Genomic DNA, 23625 nt, shown 5'->3' with positions numbered 1-23625 from the left:
AGTTCATATCTGGGGAAGGGGGGAAAGTTTGACCAGAAGATTCCTGCTAAACTAGCACCTTCCCCCAGCACAAATTGACCACTCTAGAACAAGGTGACAACCGCAGAAACATGGAACATACAAACAGAATGAGTCAGAAGGGTTCTCCTGGGGCATCTAGTCTGACCCTTGGCTTCAGCTGGCTCCACTCATGACATGCTTACCATGTGCATGTCCAGCCTATCTTTGAACACGCTCACTGATGGGGCTTCAACCACCTCCCATGGAAGCCCATTCCATACTCTAAGGGTCCTAACCATCAGGAAGTACTTCCTGGCATCCACCCTAAATCTTGGTTCCCCGAGCTTTGCTCCAGTGAAATGCTTCCTGCCCTCTACTGCAGAGGAAAAAAAATCATGTTCCACATCTGCATGGCACCCTCTCATGTACCTGTATGTTGCTAACAGGTCCCCCCCCACACACACACATATACGTGCATAGGATTCTGTCTTAATGCACACTGAATGTAATATGTGAATGTAGATATCACTTGCAAGCCTGGGTCAGCCATGTCAAATGAGGAGTGGGGTGGATGGATGCTGTTTAGGTCTAAGTTCAATAAAACTTACTTCCAGGTAAGTGTACATAAGATTGCACCTTTGTTTAACTGGAAAGGGACACCTGGCACCTACAATTCTGTTGCAGGCCTCTCCCTGCCCTGCCGGTGTTGTCTGCTGTTTGTTCACCACATTGCTCTGTGCATTTCACCCTTTCTCCCAGAAAGCAAAAAATAACCATGCCTGCCTCTCTATGGGGCCCAGCTAAGGGAAAGTCATAATTTCCTGTAACGAGACAGGCTAGAAGGAAAAAGTATTCTACTGCCCTTCATCATCTTTGTGACCTGGATTAACCCACAACTGCCTTTCAGGATATAGCTAACCATTTTATGTGCACCCCTCTTTCATTCCACCATAAAAAGGTGGGTGAATTTCAGAGAAGTCATAAAAGTGTGTTGTAATAAAAATATAATAAATATTAATAATGTAGCAAAATATTATTATACTTTAGGTTTTCATGGACTACCCTATACTTCATGCATCTGATTAAGTAGCCATTCCAAGAAAGGTTCTGAATAAAAGCACCGTCCTACACATGTTTACACTGAACAAAAGTCCTACAAAAGTCCATCATGGCTATCTAGGGCATGATGGGAGCTGTAAGATTTTTTTTCCTGTCTAAATAGGATCACACTTTTATCAAACTATTAAGCTTTCAGCCTTACAATATTCCTGCCATCTCTGCTCAAAAGCAAGTCCAATTGATTTCCATGGGGTTTGCTCCCAGATAAGCGTGCACTGAAAGTGTAGCATTGGGCTGCAGTCCTATGCACACTTCCATGAAGGTCGCTTAGGATTGCACTGCTAGCTTGTTCTCTCTCTCTCCCCCCCCCCTCTCTCCCCCCCACCCCCCCCTTTGTGACTAGGATTTCTTGTGAATTCCCTAGCTCGAAGTGCACAATCCTCCACATGCACATGGCTCTTCCCATGGTTCGGCTTCCATGCTTTTGGGAGCCCCTGATCTCACAAGGTTCCTGATTGCATGGAGATCCAGCACCCCCCCCCCCCCAATTATTTATCTCATATAACTCACCGAATATGCAAAAGTCAAGGCTGAAGAGCTCCTGTTCTCAACCCCACTTGTCAAACTAGAAGCACAAGGAAGGGAGTTTATTCACATCTCACTGTACTCACACTGGGGCACTTTATTTGTAGATCAGTCTGAATGTGATCCCTACTGCTGGCGTCTCACAGCAGGATACTTCTCAGCCAGCAAGGATATGAAGAAACCCTCAGGGAAACGGATTCCTGAAACATAGTGGAGAAAGTGATGCTTCTGTGCCTTTAATGGGTGTGGAAGAGGACATTTGAGCACGTGCACTTTGGCATGTCCTGGCAAGAAGGCTGTAGGGTGGAATGGCAGGCTTTGGGCCTCTCCCTTGGGACTGGTGTGGTCTTCCACAGAAGGAACCCATTCTACCACTGCCATGTCTTTCTTACTCGACTTTATGGCCAGGTGCTGAGCCTCTGTTGGAGGAGCTCCCAATGGAGGTGTGTTTCACTGGTGGGTGGGGCCAAAGGCAAAAGTGTCCGGACCGAAAGATAAAAATAGCTGCAAACCTCAGCTTGAAGCTTCTATTGTGCTCCTACTATAACTGAACAGATGTCTCTTTTTGTGGTTTAAATACTTCTCAAGCTAAAAGCAAGCTAGCTCTTGTATGGGCGTCTGGGTGGATTGCATGCTTTCTTTGTTAGAAGATCTCATGAAATTCAGTGGGACATTGCCAAGGGTGTTATCAGGATGAGTGGTTAGGAAATATTAGTAATTATGGACTTAATGGTCTTACACCAGGTATACCTTGTGATGGTGATACACACACAGGGAGAGAATTTATTGGCATGGCATTCGTTTTTGTCTTCCTTCACACACCCTTTCACTAAAACTGCCACATTTCCGATATTATCATTATTACATTGCATTCATATCCCACTTTTTTTAATAATACGAGTAACCAAAGAAATCTAACAAGGTTCTCCCCCTTCCAATTTTATCCTCACAACTGAGGTGGGTTCAGCTGAGGGTGAGAGACTGAGCCAAGTCAACCGGTGAGCTTCAGGGCTGAGTGAGGAGTCGAACCCAGATGTCTTGAGTTCCAGTCCTGCCAGAGTATACAAAGTTCACCATTCCTAATACTTAAAAGAAAAATACTCTGAGTAAGTGCAGAATTTGCATTTTGGACTCACTTTATTTATCAGGTCACTTCATAACTACAGGACTAAATGGGGTTTGCTTCTGCTGCCTGGATTTAAGTGGATTTACTTGGGCAGAAACATCACTTCCTTGTAGGTAAGATTATCATATATTCTTAAATAAACACAGCAAAAATAACATCTGTGATAATTTGTATGTCCCGACTGGCTCACTGGAGTGGTAGTGAATTGCATTGATGCAGAACTGAAGGAAAGGTACATGGTCACAGGCATTCGTTGCTTCATGTATAGAAAGACTTAGCCTTTCACCAATTAGGGCTAAGGTATGCAGCACTTTAAGCCTCATAAGCACAATTAGGAAATATGATCATTTGGAATGAAATTAATGACATAAAACCCATTTTAATTCCCCCTTTTTTCCTTCTGAAATTCTTCTGTATTTTTTAATTCTGCCCCTGTGCCATCCTGTGCCATCAAAACCTGTAGAAACCTCTGTAACTTTCAAAGTCCTTCATGCCTTCCTACTTCTTTCTTGGAAAAACTATAATTTTCATACCTCCAGATTTCTGTTTCTCACTTGTAGTTATTCGAGCTAACCAAAAATGTGAAATATTTTGTGGTAGAGTAAAACTTTCATGGATTATGCTTGTTGCTGTTGTAGAGTTAATTTCCCCATTATAGAACTGAATCACACATTTGTAAATGATCCCTACATTTTTTGGTTCAGTGGATGCTCATGTTCACACTTGAGGTTATACACATGTTACATGGATGTGTAGCAACAGAAAAAACATCCAGTAGGGAAACAAATCATTTGTCATTATTCTTTAAATACTACCCTTGTACAATTTTTTTGCCTCCATCACTCAAAATATGGTACACTTCATCGCTTCAGAAGAACAACTAAGCTTGAAAATGTTACCATATTATGCCATAAAGTTCTATGCATCCCTTAAAAAAAAAAACATCAAACACTGAAGACGTAATTTCATCTAGTTGTCTAAAATTTGGTACACTTCATCAACTGAGGATGGCCACTGCCTGAAAATTTCATCTGACACAGCCAAACATTAAACATTTATTCATTTTCCCATATTGGCCATGGGAAGATCTATGAAGCAAACTGAGAAGCTGGTTTGGGCCTAAGGTGAAGTGTGCCATCCCCAGATTGATCCAAGATGAAACATGCCACTTTGCAAAGGCTTGAAGGGGGATCCAAATGAAATCTTATCTTTGCATGCATAAAAGCACCATCAGAAGTTCTTGGAGGGGAGTGCTGTGAGTTGTAGGGTTGTTCTTTGTTGAAACATGCATCAGATTGCACCTTTAGAGTCCTGAATCTGAATTTCCTCAGACCTATTCTTCCGACCACTTTGCAACAGTGCTTTGTTCACTGAAACAGGGTGAAGAGTCACATCTTTTTGCCTGAAACTTTGGCCACAACTTAAAAAGGATTAATACAGAACTCGATGCTCATAGAAGAAATTCAACGGTAAGGATTAAAATCCTGTAAATGGCACCAAGCTGCATTGAAGAAACATTGGTGGAGAGGTTAAAAGAATATTAAAAAACACTTACTTTGTCTACACCAGAACAGAATAAATAGAACAAGTACACCTGTTCAGTCTATGAGCAAACACACCCTACTTTAGGTTCAGTGATATTTAGGAAGAAAAAAAACCACCCATGTCAAAGCTGATGCCCAGTGTATTGAATACAGTGATGAAATATGGATGCAAATGATCAACAAATAAGCAAAAAATACCCCCCATCCCACCACCACCATTTAGTCTGTGGTTCCCCTGAATACCTGAATATCCTGGATGTTTTGTGGACCGGGGCAAGTGGCACAGCAAATATTCCCCACAGATGGAGAAGGAAAAACAACACTTCTTGCCATGGATTTAATATGATTCACCGAACGTCAGCCTCTCCCAAAAGCTTACAAACTTACAGCTTACAAACAATATAAAATCAAGCAAATCAGGGTGGTGCATCTTGTCCGTGTGTGTGATAAAATATGTTCATACTTTGTATTCTGGAAAGAAAGTACCTGTGCAAAGCTAGGGTTGATCTCACTGGTTTTAAAAGCTCACTTGGAAATGGTTGCAGGCCTCTTGGAGAATAATATGCTTCTGAATGTATGCTGGTGGGTAGAAAGGGTTTTGTTTATCACATTTCTATTCTCGGATGTACAATACCATTTGGTCTGTTCTTCAAAAATAGAACTTTGTTCCCCTGTCCCTTCAGAGGAAATTGTTCTTTATATGCCTCTGGACTGAGTGCAACACCAAGGTTATATTTGATGGAGAAAATATACTGTGCCTCTGGAATAGGTATTTTGAAAACTGAACCACATTTGCTCACAGTAATCCAGAAGGAGGACTCATCTAGGCACAGGAAAGGATGCATACCTTTTAGAATAAGAGAACTCTTCTGAGTGGGCTACTTTGCAGAAAAGACAGAGCTATATCTCAAACTGAAGTTACATAAATTTAGATTGACTTTAAGTGTTCTGTAATATTGACAGGCAAAGAAATGCTATGGTCTCCTAGAAAGTATCTAGGTGCCCATTGGGCTTTTCAGATTCCCAGCTCCAAGGTCAGAAAAGAGTTTTGACCTTGGAGCTGAGATCTGCTCTTGCATCCATGTTCTCCTTATGCAGGTGGCATAGGAAGAACCAGGCCTGCTGCAACCCTGAGATCATAATAACAACCCTGGAGAAAAAAGTGGGGGGGGGGCATTGAGACTGATGTCATCATGATACAATGTAACTTTCCATCCCTTTTCAAAGGCCAATCTCACTCATCTAGCTGACTTGCAGGTAGGAGAAAATTCCTTCCACCTGCCCTGCATCAGATAACCCAAATCCTCTGAGTTCAGAGGCTGATGGGCATCCCTGTTGCATACCCTAAGTTTCACCAGCTGTGAGAAATACTGTGCATATGTTTTTATGTATAAATATGCCTACACAACAACAGCCAGGCTTTTAGTGGAAGTGAATAACTTATAATATTGAAACTGTGGCAGTGCACTGGAACTGAGCACATCTTGGACTAGGCAAGAAGATTACCTATGCAACTAGTTGTTTTTATATATTTTGTGTTGTTCTCTCTTTTTATTCTTTAAGATTTTTTATGTTTGTATCGTTGTATTTTAGTAGTTTAAAGATTTTTTTAAAATAATAAAAACTAGCAGATCTTGCATTCAGAACCAAAAGAGAGGTGGGTGTGGGGAGAGAAGAGAGAGAGAACTGGATATTAAGTTTTACTTGTACTTTCTGGGCATGGTACTGCTCCAGCTGCACCACATCCTCCTCTTCCTCATTATTATTAATTCAGCTTATTTTCAAAAGAAAAGAAAGCACTACCAAGGGAGTCCATGACAATTTAACCTGGGCTGGCAGTTTGACTGCAGCCCCCAACATCCCCCAGCATTGGCTATGCTGGCTAGGGCTGATATGAGTTGTAGATCAATCACATCCGAAGGACTTCACTGATTAAAAACAGCAGCACATTTAAAGGATAAAAAACTGAAACAATTAAACAATAAAGGATTAAAACAATTACAGAAATTAAAAGCTAAAGTTGTATAGTTCATCTTCTTCCTAAAAGTGTATGTCATTCTGAAGTCCTGTACATATTTCCTTAGAAGTAAGAGCCAGTGTATTCAGTAGGACCTAACCTGCAGGAAGTGTGTTTTGAGTGCAGCTTTAGTTGCTTATTTCAACAGCCCAACCTCAGACCCAATCCTTACTCAGAATTAGGAATCCAGCCTGCCAATATCCTTACTTATTTTGTTCAGCCATACCAGTCTGCCCAGACTCTAAGGTCATCAGCAGTAGTCTGTTATACTTGTCCATGAACAAGGTGGTTAGGTTGGTGAGAAGAGGTCTTCTCAGAGGTGACTCATCCGTCCAACTGTGAAATTGGCTTCCATCAGGGGTTCATCAAATCCTTTCTGAGCAAATATTCAGGAAGTCTTTGAAGATTCACTCATTTTCACCAGTCCTTCCATAGTGCACAGATTTTATTAGTGTTATCAGTTCTTATAGCATTTTCCCTAATATATATTGTTTGGTTTTCTGCAGAATCTGTTTTGCATAGGTTTCATAGTTTTTATCTAGTATGCCACTCTCAGAGTGTTCCAACCTTAAACCCTAACCCTAACCCTTAAAGATTTCCTGAAAATCATTTTAAAAATAAGTTTAAAAACAAGATCAGAAGTGGAAAAATATTTTCATATTGTAAAATGGATATCCTGTTTTTCAGAAACGATTGTATGCAAAACCATGGAAATGCAACGTGAGTAAAACAGGTGTAAGAAAGATAAACAAGATACCTTGTTCTCTCTCTCCCTCGCCCCTGCTTTCTCTCTGTCTTGCTCGCTTGGAGTTTATAGTGTCCTCAGTGAAAGCATTCCTTGCATGAATATTCCTTTGCTCCTGCTTTTGCTTTTATTCCCAATATGAACTAAGCAGTGCAGAATTTTATCTGTGACAGTAAAAGCAGGGATTGTCTCTATGATGTAAAAGCAGAAATATCCAATATGAAGGCGACACCCTATTTTCAATTATGCAGTTACTCTCTCATGTTTGTGGTAGTGGCAGAAGATATTACCACTGGTCCTAGCACCTAATGCTTTTGCGGATTAGCAGCTAATATCACTCTGTGCCTCCTAAAGCAGGAAATGGGTGCATCTGGACTCTTGTACTTAGTTCCATCTTGCAAACATCCTGTTTAAGTTTATTGAAATGAATTCTGGTTTATCTTGCACTAGCCTTTCTATATATTGCTTTGCTGGCTTTTCCTCACTTGGCAGATACACTGAATTTCTTTTTATTGTTTTCATTTTAGTCCTTTGTGTGTGTGTGTGTAAAAATTACCCAAGACTGTCCATCCTTCAGTGGAATCATACACATGTAACCTGAGATGTTTTCAAACTCATTCATATGATAGTTGCCTTAATAATGTGCACATGTAGCACAATGCTAAACCAAGCATCTTCTTAGCAAGATGTAGACCTTGAACTGTTATTTTCAGCGGTGTTCAGTGTTGAAAAGAGCGCAAAAAGTCTGCTCCCACGAAAAGAAAAATGCCCTTAAACACAGAATAGCTACCCACTCCTGAAACACCTTCAGGCTATTACAGTTGAAAATGATAAATGTGGGTAGAAATGTGGATTAAAGTGTTTTTAAAAAGATTAAAACAAGAGCAAAGAATCCTTAGACTGAAAGACTAACAAATTTATTATGGAAATAAGGTTTTCTGGACTAAAGTCCACTTTAGCATATACAACAATCAGCATCAAGTTTTCCTCAGTTGGTAGGAATAATTGTAAGCAACAAGGCTAAGGAGAGATGAAGTATAAAAAGTACAGACTGTGACAATTTTTGCATTATATTTATTTATGGGTGCTAGCAGACGGATTTCAAACCAATCCAATAAAATAATAAATAATTATAATAACTATCAGAGCAGTGAAAAGGGGAGAAAAATCATGAATCAAAACTTGCAAACTTGCACCAATAAAACCATGGACGGATAGTCAGGGAAGGCTTGCCTAAAGGTAAATTCCTTCATTGGGCACCAAAAAAGAAGCAATGTTGGTACCTACCTGACTGATATCAACTGGCAGGATGTTCCAGAGAAAGAGGCATGACATTAAAGGCTTCACTCCAAATGGATTCCAAATGGATTGTTGGTCCAGGTGTAGCCAGCAGGAAGTCGTCATCTGATGATTTCAGTGACTAGGTGGGTTGGTAAAGAAGAATACACACTACTTCTCTGACCACACCGCTTGATTTCTTTTTCTCTTTCTCTCAGCAGTCATATGTGTGTGTATATACAGACACATACACCTGCTAACCGAAGAAAACATTTCATGAATGCTTATGCCATAATCAATTTGTTATATCTTTCAGAAGTTCTTTGTAATCTTTCCCTGTACCAGACAAACATTGCTGGTCCTCGAGATTTATTTATTTTCTTTTAACTCAGACTCTCCAACTGATACATTTTCTACTGGTTTCACACTTCCAGAATTATGTTTAACTGAACACATTTTATGGCTTCTTTATCTGAACATACAGCTAATGTTTGTAAAAATATAAACTTAATTCATGAAATACAAATCTTACAATGTATGAGCATTTAAAAATACTAAAATGCAGATATGAGCATTTAAAAGAATTGAGTGTTATTATTTTGCCCTGATCATTTTGGTCTGTTATGTAAGTCCACCTTCCCCAACCCAGCCCTTCCATATGTGCTGGAGTGCAACTCCATCCCACACCCTGCACCCCGGGTCAATAGGGCCATTGCTTTGCTCACTAGGGATGATGAAATTGCAGTCTGGCATCTATGGCGGATGGGGGCAGGTTGGAGGGAGCCAAAAGCCTGGGTGGAACATTTAACGAAAACAAACAAACAAAGCATTGACGGACTCTGTAGCATTTGCAGGCCTGTGGAATGTGGTGCCAAAGCCCGTCAAATGCACTTTGACCCATTATCACACGCCAAGCTAATAATCTCGTGTAATCCCTCTGGAGGCAATGGGCTGAAAGAGGTATCCTCAGTTTTGATCAGCTAATAGACAAAGATGGTTAATTCCTTCCCTTTGAAGATTTGCAGAAAAATTATCAAGCTCCCCAAAACATACACTGGCAATGCCCTCAAATAAAACATATGCTCTATATGGCCCAGAAGCATTCACTGCCTTAGAATCCCCAACATTATTGGAAGGCTTTGCTGTCTCCACACGTTTCACCAAGCCAACAATCTATATTGACAAGAGACACTTAAGACTCAACCATCCTGACACCCAGACACTCAGAGACCAATGGAGTGGGGAACTGGAGTGTCCCATCCAACCACACCAGTGAGATGGACCTCACCACACCACCACACCACACCAGTGTATGGACCTCTAGACAATCCATATCCCCTGACCTGAAACTGTGCCTTATGCACCAAAAGCAGCTGTATATTGGACCCCACAGTGCAATTCTACAATTCTAGAAAAGCCTACCACCCTCTGACAAATGGTGATGTGGAATGGCAGAAGTGACGTGGAAGTGCCCAGTGGTGATCCTCTTCTGGGCAGATGTTGTACACATCACCTTTATGCTAAACATGTCATTCCTGTTTGCATGTATTGCTGAATTACATTCCCACATCCTGGAAGTGATCCTTTAACCACCATAAGTGGACTATATGAGCCCTTGTGGTGCTAAGAGACTCATATGTTGAGGATGGAAAGATAAATCATCCTTCTAAACTACACAATGGACTGAAGACTTCATAACATTAGAATCCTATCAGAGAATATACTACCAATCACAACTTATTCTGACATCCAGTCAACCAACTTCAACCTATATTAGGGATGTGGGACAGGAAATTTAGATATTTGTGTATGTGTGAACATATATGTATACATATATAACAGTAGTAGTACTCAAGACCAGCTGAATGTATCTCCGATCATTACTGTGTGGATATATGTTGCTTTTTGTTCTTAATGTTGTTCTATGTTTTGTTGTGTTTTATTGAAAATAAAAAGTTTTTTAAAAGAATCATGGAAATCCAGAGCACCAAAGCAGCACCACATAGTGTTAACTATTCTCCTTTTCTTACAGCAAAGGAATCTGAATTGCCACCACCTCCAGAATATTCAGGCCCAGGTTATCCAGCTGCCCAGCCTCTGTATCCACCTGCCCAGTCCCAGTATCCACCTGGACTTGCTGTTTCAGGTAGGTAGGTAGGTGGGGGTATATGCAGATTTCTGAAAAAAATGTTTAGAGTGTACTCAGAGAACTATGCTTACACTTGCATATATTTTTTAATCAGCCTTTCCTCTAAATGTCTGCCTGCTCTCAATTTATCCTCACTGTAGCATTTTAGAATAGGTTAGGCTGAAAGATGGTGAGTGTTCCCAGCAAAAGCTTCAGGGATGAATAATTTCATTTTGTTTTGTTTTGGCTGAATCTCACCACCGTACCACTATAGTACTAGCCCTAACTCTATTTTTTCTCTGCTGTTCCAGATCAGAAATTTACATCCTCCCTTCTCACCATTTGATAATACAATATCAATCCATACATAAAGCTTTAAGCTGTCCTGAGATATTGTACATGAAGGTCGGCATAGAAAAGTTTTAGGAGGGTCCCCAACACCAGAAAACAGCTTCTGTATTCTCAGGCAGGAAGTCCTGTAGCTGCAATCATATTTGAGAAGCAAATGGAATGATTATCTTAAATTATGTTCTGAAGAGGTTTTGAATGGAATCTACAAAGGCTGAGTCTCTAAATCTTTTGCAAGCACAGGTCAGTCTTTACCACACAATGAAAAAGGAGCTGTCTTGTATAACAAGAGCCCAACTGTAGATTTTCTATATAAGCCTGAGCATAAATAGTAATACAGGGCGCCCTCTGGTGATCTTCCAGTCCTTTGCTGAAACGAAAAGTCTGTGGATAAAAATTAACAGTGTGTAAATCATCCAAATTCTGCAGGATATATACAGTGGCACAACAGAAGAGCAATGCAAAGGAAAGAGGAAAGGCCCAAACATGCATTACCTTAAATATCCAGGTCCAGCAACTGTTGTTTTGAAGCAAAACTAGCCTAGAGTATGCTCATGGAGTCTAATATAAATCATAAAAAGCCTCCTGGCCCCCTGCACTTCCCATGCTGGAGTTATGATCCAGATCAGTGGCCTGGCACCTATCTCAGAGTGAAAATGAAAACAAAAAGAAGCTTCTAGACACACAGTTAAGCCAATGTCTGTTTTGGCCCCAAGGAATATTTTTCATCTGAGGTTGCTGACCTTGGCTGCTTGGGCACAGGGCTTCACTCCTCTTTCAATGTTCATCCGTGCTTTTCTCCAGCAGCTGAACACTGAATGCCATTTTTCACATATGTTTCTGTTTTGCCTTCCTCTCTCCAAGGAAATGTGTTCTTCTCTAGTGGTGAATCTGCAACATGGAAAGATAGTTCCATCACATGTTCCCTAAACAAACAGCAGTCTTGGTAGGCTACACTGGATAAGCTGGTACTGCAGCTGGTTTTTTGCAATGGCACAGATCATGCTAGAGGAAGGAGGATAAAGGTCAGTGAAAAGCCTAGGAAGGTATTCTGCTGGAAAGATCACCTGAGAGTCTGTAATGACCTAGGACGTCTTCAGACAGAGAGTTCCTAGCACTAACTATCAGAAGGCATTCTGCAGTTGCTCCATCTTTTCCTCCTTAACATTTTGGTTTTTTTTAAACCTGGTAGAAAAAGATGGCAGAAGCAGTAGGGGTACAAACTGAAAGTTGAAGTCATGTGCACTACTTCTTGACCATGTATAATTCCATGATTGAGATAGGCTGATTGTACAATAGAAACCTCATCTGAAAACAATCTGAGTGAAGGAATCATGCAATCTGGACAAAACCGCCTGGTGTGGAAGCAACGCATGATGCAACTATGAACTCCAATGACATGTAGCCATGAAAAGATGTTATGACTGCTCAAGATCTGCTAGGGAGATCCACTGCATGGCACTTGATGGCTCCATCTCCTCTGTCCTCCTGGATGGTGGTTCCCCATGCTGGGTTCTAAATTGTATGGGCAATACACACATCCAGAACAGGTTTCCACTTCAGACTTTCATCTCCAACAAGTAGAGGGTAGTGTGGCTGGCTGATAGGGATGCTATGGAGGCAGAGAGGACTATAACAGCAGCCTCCTCTTCCCCTCATCTAATAAAGGCAAAGTGCTGGAGAGGGCACAAGTTGGGTTTAACTACTGCTGTTTAGTTTCTTCAGGATTCTAGAGAGTAAAATGTTTTCTCTGAGTGTTGCAGGTTTTTTAACCTCTCTGGAATAACCTTCTTTGACTTTCTTAGGCCAGCCAGTGCCTCATGGAGCATTCCCAGTCCCAGGTCAGCATAGTGCACCTGCATCTCCACCAATAATTTGGATGCCAGTACCACCTGCAGTGCCCAAGTGCCCTCCTGGATTAGAATGTTTAAGCCAGGTATCTACAGCTCTCCTTTCCAGTTTTATCTTCTTTTCTGGTCCACAGTGAATTTAATTCTGTCAATCTGAATTAGTGTAGTGCGTGCTGACTCAGAGGAGTCTTTGGTGCATGCAAGAGGGAGAGAGGCTTCCCATTGGAACCAGAGTTCATTACAGGAAGATGTGTATTTGGTGCCAGTAGTTCAGACACCCCTCCCCCCCCCCTCACTCCCTGATGGTGCACTCCTAGGGGATGAGAGTACAGAGGGAAGAGAGATTCAGGAGGAAATCGAACGTGTAAGGCAACCAGAGGCTGACCCAGAGGTTGCCGAGGGGACAGCTGCAGCACCTGCAGATAAGGACGGTGAGAATGCAGGAGTTAGCCTTGAGGGGCCATTGGGGGACGTGTGCTCCTGCAGACACATGTGCAGATTGGGGCAGTTAGAAGTGAGACTGTTGGAGTGATGAAGAGGGAGGAGTCTTTCCGACCTGTCCATCGAGGGACAGCCCAGGAGAGTTAAAAGTATTTCATGAACTGATCCCATTCAGAAAGAGAGGACAGCATCATCATAATCACCAGCACAATCATTACCATCATCATTCATGTTTGAAACAGTTAGCTCTATGTAGAATAAAAACTTTAGTAGCAGTAACTGGGGTCATTGCTTTCATTGGGTAGAAGCACTCAGCCACATGACATTTAGGGAGCAGTAGCAAACAACCCCAACAAGCAAAGCAATGGTACCATTTTGCTTTATCAAAGATCCAAACTTTCAAAAACATGTTCCTTGTTGAATAGGTTGACCATTGTAAATACAGGTCCACCTTCCTATATATGAAGAAACCCAGAACTTAAGATTGGTTGGTGAGGTTTGCTTGTGATGCACTCAGGATGTGGCCTCTGGAGCTATCATGGGCATCACAGTCTTCTTGGTGGTGGCACCTTAACTATGGAATCTCCTTCCCAGGGTGGTTCACCTGGGACTTTGTTTTCATTTCACTGCCAAGCAAGGACATTTCTCTTCCCCGGGCATGTAAGATTTTAAATTTTAGATTTAGCAGATAGGTACTTTAATATATTTTACATTGCATTTTTCCTCTGCTATTTATTAATATTGTTTTGGTTTTGCATTGGTTTTGCTTTCTCTTATAGCTTTGTAACATGCCCAGAAAACTTTTGTCATTGGACATATCATAAATTAAAAGAAATATGTAGTAAAAATAAACATCAGTTACCCAGTTTCCAGGTGCAATTTGAGCAAGCATGTAGGTAATTGTGAAGTAACTAATGTCCCTGAGGAAGCTCAGATGGTCCCTGGAAGCAGAATGCAAAGAAAAGAGAAAAAATGATGAAGAGTATGGCATTTCTTTGACATATGCAGCACATGCTTAAGAGGCAAGTCACTCTTTAGTTTACATTTAGCCTTTTCTGCAACGCAAATAACTGTAAAATTATAAGGTTACTGTCCTGGATCAGACCAAGGTCTATCTAATCCAGTAATCTGGATCAACAATACAGTAAAATATAATATTAGATAACAATAAAACATCATACAATTACAGTACAAAATTTAAAATCCAAATTTAAAACCAAACAACTTTACAGGTTAAAACCAGCCACTTGAATTGGGCTTGAAAGGCAGCCAATGAAGACCAAAACTGGTGACATATGTTCAAATCCACAGGTCCCAGTTATAAGCCCCGAGGCTTGTTGCAAAGGGGGTAGCATAAAAATGCTTTAAATAAAATAAAATAATAAAATAAAATAAATAAGTCTGGATGCTGTATTTTGCAGAAGCAGCAGCTTCTAAACAATCTTCAATGGTCACCCTACGTCTAATGCATCACAGAGTGTAGATAAATGAACCAGGTTGTTGTTATATGCCTGGGGGTTTACAGGCATATAAGTTCTCCAAAATGCCTTGTCCGTGACAGCCAGGTATCCCTGTCCAGATAGGCCCCTAGTGGGTTATCTTTTACTGTGGCAACCTGGGCAGCTGGGTATATCCAGCCTTTACATTTTCTTCAGTGCCACAGAATTATGTTAGGCCATTGTAGGGATTGTGTGAAATTAAAAGGGTAGCTAAATCTGTCGTGCTGAGTGTGGGACCTAGCAACAGCAACAGCAGTAACAACAACAGCAACAGCAATGGGACCAAGACTTCAGACTGGTAATAGACCAGGCTAGGGATGTTCCAAACTCTGAGGAGTTAAAGAATTGTTTAGAAACAACACAAAACAGAACTAAATGGGGAAGTATAATTGCTACAGGGAAATTTAATGAATACATGGAAGGTGCAATCTGATAGAGCTGCCTACAACCCTTCCAACTTGGAGGCTTTAAGGGCATCTTATACCAAGCAAGAGGAGCACAAAAGTCACCTCTGTGCTCCCTTGCCATGCAAAGCAGGTAGATGGCCAGTTGCATCCCTTCTCTGGGGTCATTCTTATAAGGGAATGGCACCCTCAGTGCAGATCCCAAGTTCTGATTGGAACTCTTTCCCAGCCTTGGTGCTAGCCTGTAGGTGGCTAGCCTCTTTTCCAGCCTCTAGGTGGCCTTTAAGGGTCATAGGCTCACCCAGTGAGCTATTTGACATTCCAGTCTATTTTTTACCTTGGTGGTAAAATTTATTATGACTTGAAATAGGTGGTATCTTAATATGATGTCCACTTAAAAGTATAGAATAAAAATAAAAGAGCACTCCATCTCAGCCTGGTGCCCTCTGCATGTATTGGACTTCAGGAACTCTCAGCCATCAGCGGCATGCCCAGTGATCAGGGGACTCATAGTATGAAGCATCTGGAGGCCACCGGACTGGGATTATTATACAATCTTGTAATTTATGGATTTATGTAATTGGTTTTTTTTTCCTCCATACATTTCAGTTTTAACAGAAGTTTGTGGGGTTTTTTTTATCATTGAAACAGATTGATCAACTATCAGTTGAGCAGCAGATTGAGCTCATGGAAAGTATGTATCCTGTTAAATTTCTTCAATAATTATTGGGCATTCAGTAATTAGTACAAGTTGTAAATGCTTTGTCCTGCAAATCTAGAGTACTCCTATGAGTTGAAATATTAATTAATATAGCTTTGTAGATCATTCCCCAGACCTTTCCAGCACTCAAGGCAGCATGCAGTACAGAGAAAAACTGAACAAATCAGCAAACCAGCAGGAACAGAGCAGGATGGAGGGAAGAGCCAGTACTGATAAAAACAAAGGAACTGGCTAAGTCAAAGGTCAAGCAGAATGGCTGGGTCCATTCATTATTTTTAAAAATGCAGGGATGGTTAAAAAATGTCTGACATTACTTCAAGAGTAAGGATCCAAGTAAGATGCAGCACTCTTCCAGTAGGGCAGAATCCAGCCAGAAAGATACAATCCAGTATCTTTCCAGCCAGCCATGCTGGGTGAGGCATGTTGGGAATTGTAGGACTTTTTCCTGTCTGAACATACATAGGACTGTGCCTTTACTGGGGCAAAGTCATCACATCGTATTATGAAACTTGGTCAACTAATTAGGCACTTGGGGAGGCGATTAGACTGGAACCATTTGCAGGCTGTATGTTGCCATGTATTATTTCACAAGCAGGACAAAGCTTTAGGGCTGAAGTTTGAGGCTGGGTTGACTGATCTGGTGATGGATTCTTTTCCGTAACACTACTGACAACAGTTTGGATCAACTCATCTGCTGTATTGACATTGCTTCCTTTTCAGTGATAAGTGGCTATGAAACTTGCAACAGATACGAAGTCAAAAACCCTCTGGGTCAGTGGCTGTACTTTGCAGCTGAGGAAAATGATGACTTCACCCTGAATATGTACGGGGCATTGCGACCATTCACCATTAAGCTCTTTAACAGTACAAACCAGCCAGTCATTCAGCTGTCAAGATCTTTCCAGTGTTCCATTTGCTGCTGTCCTTGTGTTTGCTGCTTGCAAGAGGTAAGTGTCTCCAAGAGTCAGTCCCTCAATTCCCCTCCCCTTAAATCATGTTTGAGTCCATCAAGATACCCCCTTATGCAATTTTTAAATTTGGTTACTTATCAAGGTTTTCTTGAAATTTGGTTAGTTTTAAAGTTTGCTCACATGGCTTCAAGCAATTCAGTATTTTAACTATGAGAATTTCACCATCATTGCTGAATTATTACACTTTCCATTATAATAGTTGCAAAAGCTTTTCTATTCTCTGGTAATTTTGTTATGTACAGAATTTTGTTTCTGCTCCCAAACCATGCAAGCCTACCATGTTATCAACACTAAATGTATGCATGAGGACATGTCAGCTGAAAATTTTTGCACGTTACCAAACATGTCCTCAAGTTTAATTTGCATGCACTTTTCCATTCATCTTCCACAAAGTTCTAGAGCAGTTCCCCTTTTGTCTATAGGGAAAACATGTAAAACTTTGGAGATGTGTGCAAAATTGGGGAGTTGTCACTCTCAATCCCTATTTTGTGAAATGTTCTTGTTCATGAAAAATGTTGATCACAAACAAGAATGCACATGGGATGTCAGATGAGAGGAGAGGTGATGACTGGAGAATCATAGCAAACTTGATTGCCCATCCCTAATTCTGAGGCTGTATTGGAATTTTATAGGCCATTGTAATGATGGTAAGATTATGTGCTGCACCACAAAAAATTAAAGTCTTCTGATTAGTGACTGTAAAATCTGTGTCAGTTGTACAAACATTCTGCGCAAGCTTTTCCTTTCAAAAGAAAATATTTTGAGCCAAAAGAGCCTGCCCTCTAGGTCCTATTGAAAGAACAGAAAATGATCGAAGCCACCACCCACAAACAGGTACTCGCAAAAGAATGCAGCCGGAAGCAGACTTGGATGTTAGCAGCTAGCAATGACTGAGAAACTGATATCTGATCCTTCTTTGGAAATCACTAAATTATTTGCTGGAGGGATTTTTCTGTAGCAAGAAATTCCATTAATTCAGCTTCTCTCAAGTTAAGTGCAGAGTGTTATGGAAGACACTGCAGTCTTCAGTGACAGTTAGCAACCATGGAGACAGGCATTTTAAGAAAACTTTACTAACTACAGGAAGCCAAGAACATAAAAAGTGGCAACAAAGTGTTCTTGCCTAATTACTCTGCAGCTCATCTATGAAAGGTCAGATCTGGGAGTAACAACCTATCCAAAGCAGCAAATATTTCGTAGCCATAGGAAATGCTAATATAATTTGGCATGTGGTTTACAGCACTGAAGTGATCTCCCTAAACATGAAAACTACAGCAATTTCAGCAACAGGTTACTCAAACCCAATGAGAAGTATCTTTTGAACGTATATCTTATTTTCAGGAAAACTTCATCTACTAAGTGTAACCTCCTAGTTTTCTGTTGCTGTTATTGTTGCACTGCTGTATATGTAAGTGTACAAATCTGGTTCAAATCTGGATATAATTTGGTTAGAGCTCAACCATGTAGTGCAAACTAGTGGGAAGAACTTTGGCCAGGTCTCCTGGTGCAACCCTTGTTTTCTCTCTATCCTAGATCTGTTAGCTGGGTCTTCTGGAAGAATTGGCTAAGCCGCATAATTGTAGCAAAGAAGAAATGGCTCATTCTTCTTGAATGGCAAAGAAATGTCACTGCCCTTTTCCCTGAGAAGAAACAAGAGAGATTGTACTGCATGCAGGGTGCTAGAAACTAGAACTGTGTGTGCTCTTGCCTAAAAGTAACCTTTTCCTAGCATCCCTTTTTGTTAATGTGATCATGAGCCAGGATTGGCAGATTGTTAGGTCAAACCCCTGTGAAATCCTTTCCTTTTCCTTATTCTGGAAAGCTTGCCCCCAAACTGTATTTTACTCTCTCGGTCATGTTAGGATTCCTTGTTTGCCTATCCCCAGCTTCCTTGCTGCTTCTGAATGAGGAAGCCCAGCCTCTATCTCAGCCACCAAGATACCCATACAAATTTATTTACAATTTAATTCACATTGCATATGTTTAACATTTTACATGCTGTGTTTGTTTTAAATTCTGAATGCTTCATCAGTTAATTTTTCCAGTTAACAAGTGCATATTCTAGACTCTTCTGTGTGTTTAATAAATACCCTGGTATTGAAGAAGCTGATGTGTGGGAGAGTCATTCTTCTAGATACCCTATTGCCAAGTTTAAATGTACCCTAATGAATGCATGAATGAGAGCCAGTGTGGCATAGTGGTTAGAGTGTCAGACTAGGGACCTTGGAGATCCAGGTTATAGTGTATATCCAGTGTATATACACATATATCCAGTTCCAAAGAATGTATCTGGGCCCCATTATGCAGCCCCATCAAGATATCCATGTGGAATGAAGATAGCAAGATCTGGAGACCCCATAGTAGGAGGCAAGAAATTTGACCAGGGAAAGTTGACCATTGGATCCTATGGGCCTCATGTTGCCTACCCTGTCTCATGATATGCATTTTTCTGTGGAAGTCTATGTATTTCTTGCATAGTTCTGCACTATACAAAAGTTACAAAAGGTGTCTTTCATTCTAACTGTGCTGCATTTTTCTTAAAGCTTGAAGTTCAGGCCCCACCAGGCACAATCATTGGCTATGTGAAGCAGAAGTGGCACCCATGTAAGCCTAGATTTTCTTTACAAAATGAGGCCAGAGAAGATATACTTAAAATGTCTGGGCCTTGTGTTCCATGCCGCTGTTTTGAGGATATTCTTTTTCAGGTAAGCTAACCTTTAAAAGCTGAATTGTTTTATTTTCTCAGCAAGACTGTTGATATTGAGAATATATTGTTTGTGAATGTTAACAGCACTGTGGTGGTTAACTGTATGAAGGAACTGAAGGAGCTTTGTTAGAAACAAACGAGCACGCTACCTCTGGCACTCTTGTTGCTTCAGCGTTCAAGCAGCAACCTACGATTATTGCATTCATAGATTGTTTGTGTGGTCACTCCAGGTTGTTTAGTCACTCCAGGTTGTTTAGTGGCTAAACATGCCAGAGATAACTCAATAACAAATAGTAGATTACTCTGAGTAGTTTGATTCCTAAGTTCTAAACCATACAGAATGTCCAGGTTTGTGAGCATAGTGGAAAGGAAAATGCACTGGAGGTGATGTGTTTGCTCACTCCTGATTGCAGCAACTCATGGGTTAGAAAAATTACCAATATGTTGATGTGCAAAATGTATCAATAAGCTGATCCATAAGTGCTGGAGTGAAGTTCTCAAAATACTACTTCCTGCTTTGCTCCAGCTCTGTGATTGTTGGTGTGTGTGTGTGTGTGTTTCATTTAGCTTTTAATAAATGTCTTACAATACAGTGTCCATAGATATACACATTTTAAAATCAATAATGAAAATCAACATACAAATTGTTTTAAAAATCCTACCATCGAGCATGAAAGACATGACAGCACAATAGGTTATATATGCACAATAGGTTATATACGCAACAACTAAAATCTAAAACAACTTTCAAGTATTATGGCATACTAAAATCTGTACAAATGCCTGTTTAATTAAGATAAGTTTCCAAAGAAGCAAAGCAAAGCAAAAACAATACCAGGCGAAACACTGGAAGCAGCTGGGCATCTGTTAAGAATACTTTAATGTGGAGTGCTGCATTGAGCAGGGTGTTTGTCCTGATGGCATTCTTGGCCTCTTCCAGGTCTATTTTATGATTCTGTGATTCATTATAGGTCTGAAGATTTCATTGCCTATAAAAGTGACACCTGTTGAACTAATAACTTGAAAGGTGGCATCTGTGATCTACACAATGAGTGCCATGATTGTGCAAAATTTCAAACCATTTATAGAAAGTTCTATGTAGCAGTAAAAAGAGTCAATGTGTCAACTGACCTTTCTATTCTAAATTATTTTGGAGTATACAACAATTGTATCTTTTTCTGAAACTTCAATGAAAACCATTGCATGCTTCATTTAGGCTTGTTGCAAAGGCACACAAACCTTGATTTTGTGAAGTTCTAAGTGATGGCTCAAAGGTTATTAAGGTTTTCATGCTCCATTATAACCTGTGGCAGCAAAGTTATGCGGTGCCTGAGCAGCTTCATTCTGAGGATAGAGAGCTGCCAGTACTCCAATTGTTGAAACTTTTACATCCTATGCACAGTGCCCATTTCTTTAATTATGGAACATTACTTGTATGCTTATGTTACTACACAGATTGGTACCCTAGCATGGGAAGTGCTTAAGGGGACCTTAATCCCCGTGGTTCCAATCTGGGTCAGGCTCTCCACAAGTACTGTTTACATTACTCAAAAGTCAACAGCTGTAATGCAACTTTCTGGGATAGGACAAAGGGTTAGATCTCTCCACTCTAGGATCTATACTGGGTGACATTTGGAGAAAAAAAGTTGGACAACCACCTTTAAAGTAACATCTAGTTTGATCCTCAGAGAGTTGTGAGGGGCTGGGGAGTGTTCAGAAGGGGGAAGCAGAAACATCAGACTTCACACTACCTTTCTGAAGGCAGAAATGTCATGCAAGGGTCCCAATCTTTTCTCTTTCTTTCTGTGTGACAGGTGAAGAAAAACAGCATATTGACACCCATTTGCTGTCTTTCTGGAAGCAGAAAAACAGTGGGAATGTCCCAGTCTTTGCTGTTCTTTTCTCTGTGGTACGAAAGGAATGTGTGAGGATCATGTCTCACAGTAGGACTAGTCACACATTACACACAACATAGATTCATACTCCATGCCTGCTCATCAAGATGGTTGTTGAGAATCTAGCTTTCTTCAGTTGATTTGCTCATGTGTAGGTTCTATAGTCTGGATGGAGTCACTGGGGTGGTGGGTGTGGGGTTGGGTGGACTCTGGGGGAAGGTAAAGAGCAAGAGAACCTGGAGAAACATTGTCCATGGGGTTGCAAAGGGTTGGACACAACTTTGCAACTAAACAAGAACCGTTCTATAGGCAAGGGATGGGAGTACGAACACATTCTGAAGTGCCATCCTCCCTCCATCACTGTTTGTTGCCCTCTATCCTCCTGTCTGCACAGGAGACTTTTCCTCCATATGTAAAATCTTCCCCAGGATTTTAGAATCTTGACGCTTGCCATTAAGTCCAGCTTGCCCAATGGAGCTCTGTCAGCATTTTGACAGCTTGGAAGAGGTAGCAGCAGGAAGCAGGAAACTGTCAAGTGAGACCAATGGGAAATAATTTTGAGGGCTACAGGAGTCACTCTGAGTGACTAACGGTCACTGATGAAAAGAGAGGGAAACATACAGGAGGATTCTTTTATCAACACCTATAAGACTCAGATGATTCCTGAGAAAATAGGTGTTTATTGACAACTATTGACATTTCTACGATTCATTGATGGAAAAGTTTGTGTAGATTTACTTATGATAAATTATGTAATACAATCACACTATATCTGAATTGTTTGAATATATCATTTGTTTTCATTAATATTACATATTATTCATGCTATCTTTTAAAAATGTTTACTAGGCACTTTCTTTTGTTGGATATTCACTCAGTAAAAATAATGAAAATCTTTTTTTTGAAAAAAGAAGAAACACTGCAGTGACAATTTTCCCAAACCTATTTAAAAACTAGGTGAAGGCACTAGATGAGATAGCCGTTCTTGGAACAATTTCTAGGAAGTGGACTGGCATGGCCAGAGAGGCTGCAACAGATGCCAGCATCTTCAACGTTACCTTCCCAGCAGATCTGGATATTAAAATGAAAGCAATTGTGATTGGGGCTTGCTTCCTCTTGGTAAGTCTTGAGGCTTGGTCTTTACAGTCAAATTAAAGCAGAGTTGCAGAGTCTCTTTCAGCCCAAGGGCTGACGCTCTCAGGAGCCAGAGTCTTTTGACCAAAGACAAAAAGGACAGGGACAAACCATCAGCCCACCAATGCCAGGCTGTTTACTTTTGGAGCTCTTACTTCAGTGCTCCCATATCAGTAGAAACTGGGTACCTGTTGTGCAATATAAAGACCTTTTTGGATTTCAGTTTGTAGTTCATCTAACTATTTTTCTTCTGTTTTGTTACCAAGGATTTCATGTATTTCGAACGGCAAGGAAACAGGAACAAACAGAACAGGAGAACTGGGGTGCATGGGGCTCCTCGGACATATGGACACCGCAGGCGTTAGTTTAGGCCCATGTTGCCTTATGAATACCTCAGAGCAATTACATTATCCCATGGCTTTTTTGATAGAATACTCTATGGAATCTGAGGGTGGGGGCATGGCAGGTTATGTTATATATTTGTACAACTTCCAGTTGTATCTGTACTGACAGTACCTATTGCATAATATGTCCTATAAGCAATTCAAAAGTTTGCAAAATACACTGAATATTTAAAAAGTATTACTTCAGTGCAGCAGGATGGCTGTGTACTTATATCAGAATAATAAGTATGAACAGATATTATGCATTATACTAATTTTCCAGAATACCAGCTGTCAACAGCAAATGGGGGGTCACTTTTTGCCCCTCCATTTCCAATTTGTGCTCTTGCCACCATTATGGAAGGACAGACACCTAGGAGGCAGCTAAACATCATTTCTCCAAGTTTACTTTGCTATGTCTCTTTTATGTTATTTTTTCTTTTATTCATATGATTCTTATGATTATATACTGAATGTTTCCAACTGTTTAGTGAAGTGAAAATTTTGTTAACCATGTTGGACTTCCAGTTGTTATACAACTAACATTAAATACCTACATGAAGCTAATGACAGCACTACTGCTTTGGTTTTGAACAGTTGCTTTAAAGAACCAAATAGTGAACACCTGCAAAGTAATCGTTGCACCCTGCAAGGGAAATCTCTGCTCATTAGAAAGTTGCTATGCATGAATTATCCATAACAATCCAGTTACCAATCCAACAAACTGGTGATGCCATGAAGAAAGAGCAGCAGCTCACATCCAGCACATGGGCTGTATTCACACATCATT

General features: G+C 40.6%; 1 protein-coding gene across 7 annotated transcripts in view; it reads left to right on the top strand.

Moving 5' to 3' along the window:
- Nucleotides 1-23402, top strand: part of LOC123024674 (phospholipid scramblase 1-like) — a 59116-nt gene extending 35714 nt beyond the window's left edge. For 3 of the 7 annotated variants that reach the window (XM_044432700.1, XM_044432701.1, XM_044432694.1), the window contains 4 exons: nt 16466-16692; nt 19260-19421; nt 22276-22437; nt 22719-23402. In XM_044432700.1, the coding sequence (XP_044288635.1) occupies nt 16466-16692; nt 19260-19421; nt 22276-22437; nt 22719-22817 (650 nt within the window). In that variant the 3' untranslated portion in view covers nt 22818-23402. The other 4 variants (XM_044432697.1, XM_044432698.1, XM_044432696.1 and 1 more) reach the window with 4 other exon arrangements.
- The last annotated feature ends 223 nt before the right edge of the window (nt 23403-23625 follow it).

This window comes from Varanus komodoensis, unplaced genomic scaffold, assembly GCF_004798865.1.
Source record: "Varanus komodoensis strain SLA01 unplaced genomic scaffold, ASM479886v1 scaffold25, whole genome shotgun sequence".
In the NCBI taxonomy this organism is placed as follows: domain Eukaryota; kingdom Metazoa; phylum Chordata; class Lepidosauria; order Squamata; family Varanidae; genus Varanus; species Varanus komodoensis.
The sequence above is the reverse complement of the archived record's forward strand: the minus strand, read 5'-3'. Positions and strand labels throughout refer to the sequence as shown.